Source organism: Leuciscus leuciscus (genome assembly GCF_965113295.1).
Source record: "Leuciscus leuciscus genome assembly, chromosome: 4".
Taxonomy (NCBI): domain Eukaryota; kingdom Metazoa; phylum Chordata; class Actinopteri; order Cypriniformes; family Leuciscidae; genus Leuciscus; species Leuciscus leuciscus.
Window position 1 is genome coordinate 21,532,736 of NC_138728.1, and position 16,560 is coordinate 21,549,295.

At 37.1% G+C, this 16,560-nt stretch overlaps 1 protein-coding gene across 2 annotated transcripts in view; it reads left to right on the plus strand.

Annotated features, from left to right (window-relative positions):
• The window catches only part of LOC309497185 (copine-8), a 122,771-nt gene that overhangs the window by 28,604 nt on the left and 77,607 nt on the right, over positions 1-16,560 (plus strand). For both annotated transcript variants that reach the window (XM_082167426.1, XM_082167425.1), the window contains exons 2-3: positions 9,287-9,327; positions 15,350-15,396. In XM_082167426.1, the coding sequence (XP_082023552.1) occupies positions 9,287-9,327; positions 15,350-15,396 (88 nt within the window). The remainder of the gene's footprint in view (positions 1-9,286; positions 9,328-15,349; positions 15,397-16,560) is intronic.

Genomic DNA, 16,560 nt, shown 5'->3' on the forward strand with positions numbered 1-16,560 from the left:
TTCAGCTATAGTGCTAGAAAGGCATGTATTGAAGCTGCTAAAATACTCATGAGAACATACAAAACTTGCCTGAGCTTAAAATGCTCATCTACACTCAGGATATATGATGGATATGTGATGAACCTGGTGCAAGTTTCAGGCCGTGTTGGAATGCTGGATTGTCTTCTCAGTGAAAACAGTGGTATTAGGGGCCCTATCAAACAGAATGCTTACTGCGCTACTTTTCCATTGTTTTTCTATTTAAACATGCACTAGACAGCAAGTTTGACCATTTCACTTTTGACTTTTTTCTGTCCTTCATGCACAATGTGATTTGGCATCCTTGGTTGGTCCTGGATCCACATTCCTGTCAAATATCATAGCTAACCCTAACCTCAAATCAGAGGGAAAAAGACTGCTTGAAAATTGTTCAAACTCCAACTCCAGACCTAATCATAACCATTTTAATCAAATTATTTTGATTTAAATGAAGATGTGATGCTTATTTCAGCTGAAATGGTATAAAATATTTAAATTCTCAGTATTTACCTTGATTTATGGGTGTGTGTTTTTTCTTTATTCGTTATCATATCTGTGTATTTCTTTAATTAATTTGGGTGTTTTTTTGTTTTTTTTTTACATCCTGTGTGGGTTGATGATTAGCATGTTTATTTTGTTATTAAGTTTGTATAATTAATTACAAATAATTACAGGATGATTGCTTCCAGGTAGAGCTGGTTCATCAAAGAATTCTGTCTGGTAAAAAGCAATCAAGAAATTGGTTCCAAGCGTTGTTCTTTTCACCAAGTTTCCAGGTGTTTTAGCTGCTATTTACAGTTAGACACAACTATATTTCCACTTTATAGCCCTCGGCCCCCAAGGCCTAAACCTTCCTCTCTGAGCTGTTATTTTCTGTGTTCATATCTTTTGAAAAGCTATTTCTTTGAAAATTGGTGTCATATTTACACATCCCACTTCCCTTGCCCCTCTCTGCTCTTGTTTTATTGCTCTACCTGCTCTACCTAATCATATAATCCTTTATCAGGCTTCCTTAGTTCCCCTGTCGCACCCCTCTCTTCCCTCCTGTAAAATGACACGGCAGGAAAGCGTAGCAGGTCCACTGTAGTGTGACTGTTCTTTAATTAAAAGCCCATGCTTCTCTCTTGGTATTCATACAGCTGCGCCTCTGACGAATCCATTCCCTCGCCGCTCTCAGCGAGTGTGATTAAAGCATGATGGCCGTCCCAGATGACCAACACTAAATCCGACAAATTATATTTACATCAACATAAGCCCAAGGAAAGGATCGTCACGTCTGGCTGAAACAAAATCGAAAACGAAAAACATGTTTTTGGATCAGCATTTTTTGTTTTTCTTGGAACAATATTCCTTTCAAAGAAACTCTTAGTAGTCATGTTCCACACCTTAACCTTACTGTAATTGCTAAACCAGATGGGAAATGAACATAATGTTGTTTAAGACACCTTAAGGCATCATTGTAAACTAGAACTAAGATGTTCACTAAGGAATTTACCGCTTGTATGGCAATTATGAACCATTTGTGTCTACACGCATGTGGATGCCATCACCGTTTTCACAGGTTTGTGTTTTTGAAGTGTGTGCAGAGATAACCTTTTTTCAAAAAAATGTAAGGCCTGCACCTTGGAACCTATTTCAAAGTTTGCGTTCTCGAGCCACCAGGCACTGTTTGTGCAAACGAGCAGCCGGAGCGCATTAAGGGTTTTCTGTTAGAACGGTGTCGTGTTAAAAACTAAGTGAACAGAAGTGAATCAATCAAAACTTACTTTAGCTGGACAATAACTTTATTCTAGATTTGCTGTAAAGCCAAAACAATCTGTTACTTTAATTTCCTATTATCACTGTAAAGCTGCTTTGAAACAATCTATATTGTTAAAAGCGCTATATACTGTAAATGAAGGTGACTTGACTTAACTGTTTTTCTCAGAGGCCTAACTTCATACTCATAATTCTCATAATTAATTTCTTAACTATAATTATTAAACTTAAACATATAATGGTAACACTTTACAATAAGGTTCAGTAACTTTAGTTAATGTATTAACTAACATGAACTAACAATGAGCAATACATTTGTTACTGTATTTGTTAATCTTTGGTAATGTTAGTTAATAAAAATAAAGCTGTTCATTGTTTGTTTATGTTAGTTAACTAATGTTAATAAAGTATTAGTAAATGTTGAAATTAACATTCACAAAGATTTAAAAATGCTGTATAAGTGCAGTTCTTTATTAGTTCATAACTAATGTATTTAGCCTAACTAATGTTAAATAATGAACCTTATTGTAAAGTGTTACCCATATAATAATATGTGACCCTGGACCACAAAACCAGTCACATGGGTCATTTTTTTTAAATTGAAATTTATACATCATCTGAAAGCTGTCTTAGATAAATAAACTTTCCATTGATGTTTGATTTGTTAGGATAGGACAATATTTGGCTGAGATAAAACTATTTGAAAATCTGGAATCTGAGGGTACAAAAAAATCTAAACATTGAGAAAATCACCTTTAAAGTTGTCCGTTTATGTTCGCGATTGTGCTGCACACTCACAAAAATATATATTTTTAATATATATTTACGGTAGGGAATTTACTAAATATCTTCATGGAACATGATCTTTACTTAATATCCTAATGATTTTTGGCATAAAAGAAAAATCTATCATTTTGACCCATATAATGTATTGTTGGCTATTGCCACAAATATACCTTTCTTTCATATTACTCAGAGATTAAATATATAATTTTGTTGACAATGCGGATCTACCAATATCCAGGATATCCTGTATATGAAACCAATTCCTTGCATTACAAAAAACATATTAAATATTACATATTTAACAGAAAATCTTTTTTTTTTTTTTTTTTTTCTGATACAGAGGCTGATATATCCCAGCAAGCAATAGCCGTCATTTCACCGTCTTGGTTAACAATAGACCCGATATAGTCCGGCTATGAGTAACCCACTTCTAGCCAAAATAACCTTGAATTTGTTTACGTATAGTTTTTGCCAAAATAACTTGCTTCCATCTTTTGAGCAAAGTAAACAGTGATTAAAAGGTTTGGTTTCATTTCTTCACTCATTTCATTTCTTTATTATCAAATTGATGTCTATAGTCTATTCTTGGGATATGGTTTAGATGTCTATTCTTGGTTTAGCCTAGACTTCAGGGCTGTGTTTGGATGGCTATTAGACGTCTTTTAAACGCAAAATTGCTTGCTGGGATATTTTTGTTGTTTTAAAATGGACAATGCGGATATACCAATATCCAGGATATAGTGTATATGAAACCAATTCTTTGCATAAAAAAAGCATATTCAAATATGACATATTTAACAGAAAATCCAAATTTTTGTATTTGCAGATACAGAGGCTGATTTATGAATCTATAGCCAGTTGGTCAGAGGTCTGACAAAAGAAAAAAATGAAGGCGAAGAAAGAATGATGTGTTTATTTCTGGCCGTTATGATGTACAGTGTTGGCTTGAACCCTCTGATCTTGTTGAAGACATACGGACTGCACAGTCTGAACACTTGGCGGTTATTAAGGGAGACAGTCTGGATGTTTTCTGGGAGAGAGGGAAAGTGGGTGGGTGTGAACTGCCGGGAATGTCACGTTTTTCCTCTGTGCTTTTTTTTTTTTGCACAGGGATTCCTAACATGTGACAAGTAACATCTCACCCGCGCTTTCACTTCCAGCTTTTGATGTCTCTCACCCTGGCACCCCTCACTCTAGCTCCGAGGGGCTGCATCTGTCTGTATCCTGTCAGCAGATCAAATAGATGATGCTTGCACAGAGAGCTCTATTATCCTCCTACTCCCTCTTGCCCTGTTATTTACACTCTGACTGGAGTTCACGTTGCACTTTTGATGCCACCCGGGTTGGAAACCTTTTGCAGTGTCGCTCAATCTGTTGGCAGTTTATTTGGTTAAGACATGTACCTCTAGGGCGAATTCACTATATGGTTGCGACAGTTTCGTATGCAGTATTTCAACACAAAACCATCTGCAATGTGGTTTAACTAGAAGCTAATGCTACCATATGAGTAAGTCTTATTCATTAACAGCCAGTGTTTGCGAAAGTTACTTTTAAAAGTAAAATTGTAATTGATTATATTGGGCCCTATCATACATCTGGCGCAATGCAGCGCCAGGCGCGACACAAGTGTTTTTTGCTAGTTTCAGCCCGACGCAGTTTTCATTTTCACGTCCTGCTGTATGTTGTTTAAATAGCAAATGCATTTGCGCCCATGGGCGTGCCGGTCTGAAAACGAGGTGTGTTCAGGTGCATTGTTGGCACGTTGCTATTTTGAGGCAACTGAAACAGACTGCACGATATATCTTTTTGTTATTTAAAGAGCGTGTTAGTAATGTGAGCCTATAGGCGGGTCCACAACGCGCGTACACTCTGCTTATTAAACACACATGGTTTAATATACACCAGGTTTGCTGGCAGCAGAACACATGCCAAATATTAAAAACAAAAGGATGTGTACATAAAGATATGGTGGAATCCGGCTTGTCCCGGAGATGGTCTGCTTGCGTGCTTTAACCTCGCGCACGAGCAGATCTGTTTCCTCTCTGGAAAAGCGTTTTTTTCCGCTTGCTAATTCAGCCATGTAAATAGCGAATCCGCCATGGCGCGAGTGCAACTGGCTTTTAAATGGAATGGGAGATGAGACTCTGATTGGTTTATTGCACGTTACGCCCAAAACACACCCATTACTCATTTAGAGAATAGGGACAACCCTTTTAGACCATGCGCCGGGAGCACCGACCATTTTTCCCGTCGTTAAACTAGCAAAAGTGGATTTGGACGCCCTAAGTGAACTTGTGCCGTGCGCAGGCCCGTCGCGACAAGGCAGGCAAACCAAGCAATTGCTTGGGGCCCCGAGCTGGCCTGGGGCCCCAAGACAACGACTGGTTAAGAATAAAATGCAACGACAAACTGTGAGCGCCCCTTTGATAGTCAATGCAGTAAAGTGCAATGACACTGTTATCGGGATCCCCCTCAAGGGGGCCCCTCTCAGTAGTCGCTGACAGCAGCCAGCCAACCACGTGATCTCTGCTGCCGGCAAAATACAAAAACTCCTCGGCAGTCATCATGAAGCGGAATTATGCTTCAGGAAGCCAGAAAAGAATGAATAGAAAGGAAGAGGAGGATAAGAAAAAACAAGATAGTGGTAAGTAGGGGTGTAACGATACACGTATTCGTATTGAACCGTTCGGTACGAGGCTTTCGGTTCGGTGTTCGGTACGCATTTTCAAACCGAACATTGGATCATTTTTCCTGCCGACCAAAATTTCGTTATTTCAAATGTAGGCGCGTTGCGCGTGGCAAGCGCGCTCATAATGTAGAGACGCCGGCGCGACCACAACATTGCCCAACATCAAATGGCAAACGTAATGTAAGCGGAACGAAACTGAGCTACTCGTTATTGTGTGGTTGACGGACCGTTGTTTATCAGTTTGGACCAGTGCAGCGCGAGCCGATCGTGATCATGCGACACTGTTACTACACAGCGCTAATAAGAGATCCATGTCCATTTTGCTTGGGGCCCCCAAATTCCTTCAAACGGCCCTGGCCGTGCGCTTTAGACCATGCGCTTAGATCCTTAAAATAGGGCTCATTGTGTTACTCAAAACTATTTGCATTACTTTGTTACTTTTTATGTTTTTGTTGCGTTACTTTTTCTCACCTGTGCTGGGCTTGCTTTTTTTTTTTTTTAAATAACAAAAACAAACAAAATTTCTATTATTGGCAAATGTAAAAGCCCTTTTACACCAGAAGTGAAATGAATAAACGTCAGGCTGAAGAAATTTGGAACAAAATTGGCATTATGGATTGCAGAGGGATAGCACACAAGAAGAAGAAAGTTTATCACTCTTAGGCTGCGTGTCCACCAAAGTGTTTTTAGCTAGCGGAAAACGTTAGACACTCAGAGACCTGGACGCTTGAGACCATTTTGGCAGCCGGCAGGGGTTTTTTTTCCCCGGTTGAGACGCTTTGCTTGCTATAATACGGAATATCCGCGGAAGTGTTTTTGAAATACGGAAGTGGTTTATCTCATTTCACAGATAGTTTTGTTTCTGTGTTGTTTCTATATAAAAATGTCGATACACTGTAAAAGATTTTGCTCTGGCCCTTGATTTAAATTATTTTTACTTCCGTTATTATGCTCGATGTTGTCATCTGTTGACGTTGTACAAGCAGAATGTGACGGTTGGTCAGTGTGGTATTTGTCCCACCCCTCCTCCACTGTGATTGGACGGTTGTGTAAAAAGTGACAGTTATAAGCGCTGCGTTTTACCCAAAGTTGAACATTCTTCAAATCGGCGACCGTTAAAAAACGCCAGGCGCTCAGCACTTTAGCGTGAAAAAGACGCTCGGCGCCTCGTTACGCTCATGCCGTTTTAAAAACGCAGCAATTGAAAACAATTGGAAAAATTCGCCAACTACGTGAAAAAATTATTTGGTAGACACAGGGCCTTACTGTAGCAATAAAATAATAAGAAACACAAATGTGGTTTAACTAATGTCATTTTTGCTTATTCGTATAGTTGAATTGGATCATCGAAGGTCAGCAGCAAAGACATTGGTTAATAAAGTGAGATTAAATGCATTAAGTATATTAGTATTACTTAACATCTTTAATAATTGCAGGTTTGCGTAATATTCTGAGTTTGCATTTCACTGTTTTTATTCATTTTGAGGAATGCTGAATCTGATTTTGTGCAAGTGCGAGTAAAATTCATGCTCACATTTAGTCTAGAACTACAATAAGCATCATCTTCACACAGCGTAGAATCAAAAAATGGGAAACAAAGTCCTGTAACTTGTGTTACTTTTTTAAAAAGGTAACTTTACTAGTTACTTGAAAAAAGTAATCTAATTACATAACTTGTGTTAATGCGTTACCTCTAACACTGAACATTTTCTCATTATAATTATCTACCAAATTCACACACGCACACATGCATTTGATTTGCAAAACTGTACAATAAAGTTGAATTAATTGCCATTATTTAATAAACAAGCACTGGACTACAAATCTTTACAGTCTTTATTTATCCATGTTACTGTTCAATTATAAATACACTCTATGTTAATTCTTGGTCTTTAATAATACTTTAACTTATGTTAATTTATGCAACTTGTTACAAAAATTGTAAACATATTAGGGTCCATCAACACCAAGGATGATAACTATAACGTTAACTATAAGTATAACGTTTTGATTATTGTTATTCTACACTGGAAAAAAAATATATAAACAATTTTCACTAGTAAATTTAATTAAAAATAATTGGCAAGTAACATATTTAGTAGTTATCAATATCTTCATCCAGCTCAACTAAGATCAAGTTTTGCTCTGATCCAAAAGTGTCAGTGCACAATAAATCATAACACATTTTAAATGATCAAATGATGGAAAGCTATGCTATAATGCAAGTTTGGGAATTACGCAACTCAAATTGCGTTTAGTGACAGTGTTTGTAAATAAACAGAGCTGTTATCAGATACATTATTAGTAAATTCTTCCTCCGTGTATGTCCGTTTACTCTCCTTCAATGTCTTCTTGTCTCCCCCTCTCATTCTCTTTGCCCGTCTGTCTCTCTCTCGCCTTCTTGTCCTTGAGGTCTTTCCCCTTCGTCAGCTTGCCAGGAACATTCACCCACCCACTGGAAATTACAGCTGAGAGAAAGAGCTGTTTTTATGCGTTTATCATCCTTTCCACTGAAAACTCCTTGAAGCATGTGTCAATTTTATTAGCATGTCAGGTGGAAGCCCTTATCGAGCGCGCTGGACCCTGCAAGCATTGGAAACCCATCGTGATGTAACCCCATGTGTGCAGCTGCCCGGAATCACAGATTAAAAGGAGCATTCTGGGTTCTTTTCAATTTAATGTATATATTTACTGCATCTCTGACTTGTAAAAATGAGCAGGAAAAAGGGTTAAAACAGTATTACACTTACAATGGAACCCTAGCGGGATTTAAAGCAGTAGTGTGAAATTCATATTTTTGTTAAAGCACTTATTAAGTACTTCAGTTTTTATTTTATTTTATTTTATTTTATTTTATTTTATTTTATTTTATTTTATTTTATTTTATTTTATTTTATTTTATTTTATTTTATTTTATTTTATTTTATTTTATTTTATTTTTTATATTATTTTAAACATTGTATTTTATTGGGTTCCTCAGTTTAATGCCAATACAACATACACAATTGACCTGAAAATATGTCATCCATACAACCCATTAAAAATGAACAAATAAAATAACCAACCTCACAGTTCCAAAAGTAAAACATAAATAGACCAGGAGATGAATAGCTAGATAGATAGTTACATCTTAAAATGACCAGGAGATAGATGAGACTTAGGTAATTTCCCCTGTTATTATACCCAAATAAGAGAGGAAGTGATGACGTCATGCACATGCATATTACGTGTTCAGTCTATAGTGTTTCATCGCCATCTAATGGCCTGGCAGCAGAATACAACGTTTTTAGTCGTTTTCGCGGATCCGTGTGAATTGGGATCGTTTTGACTATGGTGTCGTCTGTACGGGGAAGACTCAAAGGAAAAACGTCTCCGTTTTAAGCACATCGTTGTCGTGTAAACAACGATAACTAACTTTTTTCTCAGTTACCTGTTTTCCTTTGTTCTAGTTTCCTGTTTCAGGTTTTTGATTAATTAGTTGACACCTATTCGTCAATTAGAGTTCAATCACCATGTGTATTTAAGTTCCTCATTTCATTCAATTCATTGTCTGGTGTGTTTGTATGTCATGTCTACATGCTGTTTCTTAGCTTTTTAACTTGCGGATTATTTGAGTTTGATTTATTAATAAATCTTTTCTTTGTTTAAACCTGTTTGAACTCTTTCATCATCTAGACTGTACGTGACAGATATGTGCGATTAGGTACACTTTTTTTTGTGTGTAATAGTTTTGTATTACGAAGTATGTTCAATTGTATGATTTAGTCTTTCTCATTTTAAATCTATTAATAGAACACTTTTTCCAAATACAAATATTTCTTACGAAGAAGTAGCAGGTAGATGTGTGGTAGTCTGAGTTATGAATGTAAAAAAAAAAAGAAGTTACAATTACATATGGCCTTTCCTACACAAAACTACTTTTTACTCTTCAATACTTTACACACACACACACACGCATACCAAACACACACAGAAATTCGATTTTTTCTTCCTTCCTGCATAATTATAATTGTTCACGTTTATTTCCTTTTACAGAAACCTGCTCGACAGAGACACGTTTTCCAAATCAGATCCAAGTAAGAATGTCTTTCTTGTCCCTTTTTATAATTGTTGCACTAATGCATACTGGACTGTGAAACATGCCAATCCAACTTAAAGATTCTGCAATGATTTACTATGACCTGGTGTACGGCAGCCTTGCTTAATTTTTTTAACGGCAGCCAGTAACTGCTCTCAGCCTTGTTAAGAGGGGACTTTCTACACAATCTGAAAGCTTACACAATCGCATGACTCACTGCTTTCTGTTTGCGTTCTCTCGCACTGATTGTGTGAAGTTTCAGATCTGAATTTGGCACGGGCCTCAGATATAGACACACCGTGGGCGGCACTGATTATTGTAACATTTGCCTTCAACTCCACAAAGTCCTTCTGAAGAGAAAATCTAAATGCCACAATATAAGAGTAATCCAAATTCAAAAGTACAGGCGAAGAGAGCTGTATAAAGGATGATACTTAATGTTGTTAACCTATTTTAGGTGTTTTAAAAGATTTCATAATCATTTTTTCCTGTTATTTTTAATGATTTAAATTTGTTTAATGGCCTACTCTCAAATACTTCTCATAATTTGAATTTTATGAACACATTTAGTCTAAATCACATTCAAAACCACATGAACAACTTCATATGAAGGTCATCATATCCATTCTCCAACAGCATTGAGGTTTCAGCACAACCTTATCAATGATATTTGTCAGTTATTTTCTCTAATTATAGATCCATATAGAAAAGAAAGGAGACTGTCAGCTGAGCTGAAAGAATCCATAGAGAGACAAATAACTCATTCATAATTATATAGTATGCAACAATGCTCCTTATGTATAATGACTAGCACATGTCTTATGAGCATGTGACTAACAGGGTGGACAATAAATGATTAGATAGATCGAAAAGAAGATGCAAACATATTTATTCTAACACTCAATCATTAATGAATACACTGCCATTCAAAAGTTGTTGTTTTAGAAAGAAAGAAAGAAAGAAAGAAAGAAAGAAAGAAAGACTTTTACAATGTTACAAAAGTTTTCTATTTCAATTAAATGTTGTTCTTTTGAACTTTTCTATTCACCCAAGAATCCTGAAAAAAAAGCTTTTCTTTTACTGAATTTTGTCTATCCATCTTTCCACAAAATAATTGATTTAAAATAGGACAACTGTTTTCAACGTTGATAATAATAAATGTTTCTTTGACAACCAAATCAGCATATTACAATGATTTCTGAAGGATTGTATGACACTGAAACAGTGGCGGCTGCTGGTCTTTCAAAGAGGGGAAGCTTATTTTCGGCCTACATCATAAAAATTGTCCATTTATTTATACGTAAATTCTGGCCAACGTTCCTTTTCAAGAAAATGCTCTGTGACCCTGTCGTTCCAACTAGGCGTCTTTTCCAGTGACTTGACCAGTGTCCTTTCAATGGCCAGCAGAGTTGGGTATAATTGTATAAATGTAATAATATAATAAAGGTATAAATAATAATATAATAAAGTATAATAAAACTACTACTAATAATATATATTTTATTACTAATAATAATAATATAAAAAATATAATAAGTAATAATATAATAAAGGTATAAATGTATAATTGTGTGAAATGTATTATGAAAATTAGCTAGCAATTTCGACAAGCAAATACCAAGAAATAGGTTGCAGCAGTTTGTCTTTTGACTACACTTGAAAAATCCGCGATGGGACTGAGCTCGAATAGCTTCAGCGTCAGCGACTTTTTATTGTATGAAATCGCTGTCAATCAAAAGGAGATGCAGCCTTTCGACAGACCCTCCAATCATCACGCAGAAGCCCGGAGTCCTGGCCAGCCCACTCCTCATTCACTCTCAGAGACGCTGAGCGTCCGTGGGCTGGACATAATCGCAGCAATTATCCAATGACTGTCTAGTTTCGAAGCGCTGAAAAAAACTGTTCAAAGCACCCCCATTGAAGTCAATGGACGCTGGGATACAACAGGGAAATGAACTGTGACGCTACGGGAATGTATGAGAAGGAAATCGAGTCAGCCGACCTGCTATATGTAGCTGATTCTGAACGAACTCGTCTTTGAGATGAACGTGTTCGAACCCATTTTTAGTCAATAAAATGTTAACACAATAGTACATATTTGACCATACATTTTTTGACATTATAGGGGAAGCCGAGCTTTAATTAATAGAATTATTAATAAAAAATAAAATTACAGATTACAGATTAATGCTGCTGCTGCACATGTAATATTCATTCAACCGATTCGTTCAAACCGCTTGATTCATTCATGAAAGAAGCTAGGGTCAACTAAATGGGTCATGGGTCACTGAATAGGTCATTGGGTCATTGACTCACCCGATTCATTCAAAAACGGTGAATCTTTCAGAAGACAAAACACTGAGTTGCTGGGAGACGCAATTTTCCTGCTTAGTTCGGAACTATTTTTGTTGACAAAATAGAGCAAAAACAGTAAAAATTTACACTATTGTGTCTGCTGCCAAAAACAAGCTATTTAAAAGGTTAGAACATTAGTGAAGTAAACTAAAAAGCTTACAGAAACTGAAATTCAGGCGGTCGCCCATCCAAGCACTAACCAGGCCCGACCCGGCTTAGCTTCTGAGATCAGACGAGATCGGGCACGCTCAAGGAGGTATGGCTGTAAGCGAAATCTGCTGCCAAAAATTGGCTTTTTTGAAGAAACTCAGAGACTCTTGCAGGCTTTTTGAAGAAACTCAGAGACACTTTTTTTTTTCTTTAAACAAAAAGCTTACAGAACCTGGATTTCCCAGGCTGTCTCCCATCCAAGTACTAACCAGGCCCGACCATGCTTAGCTTCCGAGATCAGATGAGATCGGGCACGCTCAAGGTGGTATGGCCGTAAGCGAAATCTGCTGCCAAAAACGAGCTATTTAAAAGGTTAGAACATTAGTGAAGTAAACTAAAAAGCTTACAGCACCTGGTATTCCCAGGCGGTCTCCCATCCAAATACTAAACAGGCCCGACCCTGCTTAGCTTCCGAGCTGGCTGTAGTGAGCTGTTTTAATAGTTCTGTCATGACAACTCTCAGAGAGATTGGCATGGTAATGGATTTGGAAATGTTAATGTATTTAGTCTTGATGGAACAGATCTGCTACGCTGCGGCTGCTGAGCAAGTACCGAGACTTGCTACTGCCAATACATTCACAGACATTGCTGTTAGCATGAAAGACATGCTGCTGCTGCTGCACATTTTTACATGAAAAAAACCCCATAGCAGATCTATACAGGTGGAGCTGGGGAGGGTGAAGGGTTTCTGAAAGCGCACTGCAGACTGCTTACAGCAAATCATTCACTCATCTAGCCAAAAGGGAAAGTTCATGAGCACCACTCGGGGTCTTATCTGTGCAGGAATTACATTATGAAATGTAATAATATTTCACAATGTTTTACAGTTTTTTTTATATATCAAATAATGCAGCATTGGTGACCATAAAGGTATTCTTTCAAAAATATATATTTTTTAAACTTACGGACCCCAACATTTTGAATGGTAGTTTATATATACATTTACTAATTCTCTTTTTCAGCCTTTTACTCAATCATTCATTCACTCACTCATGCAGTCACTTGCTCAACTTTCACTGATTCCCTCAAACTTTAAATCATTCGCTCACTCATTCACACAGTAACACATTAATTACTTAAACTTTTCATTTATTCATTCATTCATTTATTCATTCATTCCCTTAAATGGGTGTTATAATGCCCTTTTAACAAGATGTAAAATAAGTCTTTGAGAGTGTGAATGTGAAGTTTTAGCTCAAAATACCCCACAGATATTTTTATATAGCATGTTAAAGTTGTCACCTTTTGAGGGTGAGCAAAAACACACGTTTTTGTGTCTTTCCCTTTAAATGCAAATGAGCTGCTGCTCCCGACACAGTGGGCGGAGCTTCAAGAGCTCCTGTCCTTTTACCTCACACAGACATGCACTGAAAATTTCAAAAACTTTTAGCCTTTTATGTTCAAACTGGAGTCAGACAATGATGGAGAGACTCAAGAAGAAGTGACAACATGTAGAAGCAACAGGAGATTTCTGAATGGTTAGTTGATGAATTTATGTAGTTTATGTGTAGTTATGATAATCTATAAATTGCGCTCTCGGGGGCGGGGTTTATGTAAATTCCAGGTGTAAAGTTAGTGATGTCACTAACCCTGGAGAAATGTTGTGTAGTCCCTACCAGCCGTTTGTTGTAGTCCTTAAAAAACGATTTCTTAAAAAGCAAATGTCTCCCTTTGCTTTAAACTTTGAGCGTTGTAACTTTGCAGATTTTGTTTATGCTCAAACAGCAACATTACACACTAACTCAAATGAAAAAAGTGAAGTCATAATCAACAACCCCTTTAATTATTCTCTCTCTCTCTCATTCACAAACTTTTTCATATCTTTTTCTCACATTTCTTCTCACTCACTTTTTCACTCATTTCTTGATTGACTTTCTTAGTCACTTATTCATTCACTCATTCATTTGCTACATTCCTACATACTGTAAGATACTTTATTACTATATTCACTCAAATCTGACATCAAATCTTTGAAAACACTTATTTACTGGCAAACGAGGGGAGAACAATAACTAGAGCAATGAGTGCTGAACATCTGTTTCCTTTTGTGCCATGTGTATGTGTGAAGAGGAAACAGGAACAGTGAGCAGCTCTGCTTTCAATCACCCTGCTATTATTGTCATTAAATGTATTGATTTCCATACTTCTAATGCTTGTACTTGTCTTACTGTCCTGCTTCATTTCTTTCTTGCCTGCTTTCTCTTTTCTTTCAGATTTGTTTGTCCACTATTCCACCTGTTTCGCTTTCATGCATTGCTGTAGCTATGCTTGACCTTTTGTAAGTGTCTTTTTATTTTCATGTTATTGCCATTTGTTTTCTTACTGGTTCTGTTCATGATCAGCTGGACTGAATAGACGGCAGGTCTCCCTGGCCAGCTGACAGGGTCCTTGCATTCATGCAAGTGGGCACTTGTGCTGAGCCCCCATCTTAATTATGCTGAGTACTGTTGGCCGAGTCTCTTAGTGTTACCATTAACCATGACACACATAAAAAAAAATGTACACACACTCAGTTATAAGAAATGAAAAATGCATTTTTCAGTAGTGTTGCCTTAGGCTTTACGTTTCTGGATTGCAAAAACAAACACACACATGGACATTCTGTAGCCATTTTTCTCTACCCACAGCTCTAGGACATTGGGTCTCATTCACTAACTGTATGCATGAATTTGCACATGAAATCTGGTACAAATGTTTTATTTTATTTATGAGGACACCACATCCAATTCCAATAATAGGCCAATTAAATAGCCACTAAACGCTTTATTTTCTCTATTAAGTAGCCATTAGCCATCACCTCACTGAGCTGATATGCGATGGGAAAAGGGAGAAGAATGAGTTTCAGAAACTTGGGCCGGTCGCGTCAAACACTAACACTACCCGCCTTGCTCTACTTCATTTATAATTTTGTCTGGCTCAATCAGACAATTATAGGCAAAGTTAGTCTAAATAGCCTCAAGGCGACCTGTTGGCACTTGATGTAAATAGACACTCTGCTATTTAGTTTTTATTTTTATTATCAAAAGGGTTGGTTTTCTCATAATTTACTCACCCTCGATACATTCAAAAAGTCTATGAATTTCATTCTTCTGTGAAAAAAAAAAAAATATATTTAGAAAAATGGCTTTTTTTTCATATACAGTGGAAGTCAATGGGCACTAAAACTGCCTGATTACCAACCTTCTTCAAAATATCTTTTTTTTTTTTTAAATTTAAAGAAAGTAATACAGGTTTAGAACGACATGAGGGTGAGTTGAAAATGGCAGCTTTGTAGCTCATCCAGTGAGATTTTTATCTCCTCGCATTCCCCCACTCTGGTTTCTAAGCTGTTTCTCTTCAAATACAGTAGACCACAAGATTACACACTACACATCTGAGTTAAGAATGTCAAAGGTCTTCTGGCATTTGAAAAATTCTCTGCCTTTGTGTAACCCAATCTCTTTTTCTCTCCGCAGTCTGTGTGCTGTACACCCAAGCCATTGGCAACAGAGAGTGGAGAGAGGTGAGTGAAACAATCTGGCTTAGTCGTATCGACCCCTTGAAGGGCCTGGCAGACCCTTGGTCGCATAAATATTCATACATGTAAATGTGGGGTTGGAATATTCTCAGAGTAATAATCAAAATTATTTTGGGCTTTCTGTGTCGATCAGTTCCTCATATTTTTGCCTTCCCAGCTAATAACAGGAAATATCAGGCTTTCTAAAGCCCCATTAAGAGGACTGTGTATTTATTAACTTCAGTCACTAGCTGGTGAAATATGATAAGCCACTCAGGAGATGTAATAACATTCTCGCCCACGCTTATATCAAGACAACTCCAGCCCACTTTTCAAGTCGGCTAATTAAAACGTTAAGTCCCTTTTTACACGATTCGTGTCAAGGCTTTAACGCACCTCTCATTGCTGTCATGTGCCTCTTTGACCTCATATGAACGGTGTTGAAGGTAGCAAGAAAGTGGGAGGTGTATGTAGCAGGCACGGCGTTATGGGTGTCTAAATGTTTCGTTTTCAAAGTTTCATACCTTAAGACGTCCTCCCTATTATAAACAAAGCATTTATTTAATCAAGCTCTAAATACAGCTCGTTGTGGATCCTATGGGGCGAGGTGACGTCACCTAGCACCAGTCGAGTTTTCAAAACAATTAAAGGGGTCATATAATGTCATTTTTGTACAAGCTAATATGATTCTTTAGGGTCTAAATTAAAAGTTTGTAATATACTTTAATTAAAAATTCTCATTAGTATTGTAAGAAAACATAAATTTTACCTGGTCAAAAACAGCTCTGTTTTCAGCACGCCGTTTAAGTGCATGTGTCTTTAAATGATAATGAGCTTTGCTCACCCTGCCCCTCTGTTCTGTGCGCACACTGTTTGTAACACAATAACACAATAACCATAACGCGTTGTTCATTATAAACATGGGATTATGAATTATATTGAGAACGTCATACATAGAAAACATGCCGTAATGTACCCTGAGTGTAAAAATAGCCGCATTCATCGTGAAGCGTGCAAGCGATTTGCAAAGATTAATATAAAGATTAATATAAAGGTCAATAAAACGTTACACTCACTTCAGTTCTTCTGGAGGTGCAGCAGGAACATGAATAGTTGGTACTGATCCTTTTTTCAGGAGCAGCTTCTTAGCAAATAACCAGCTTTACTGAT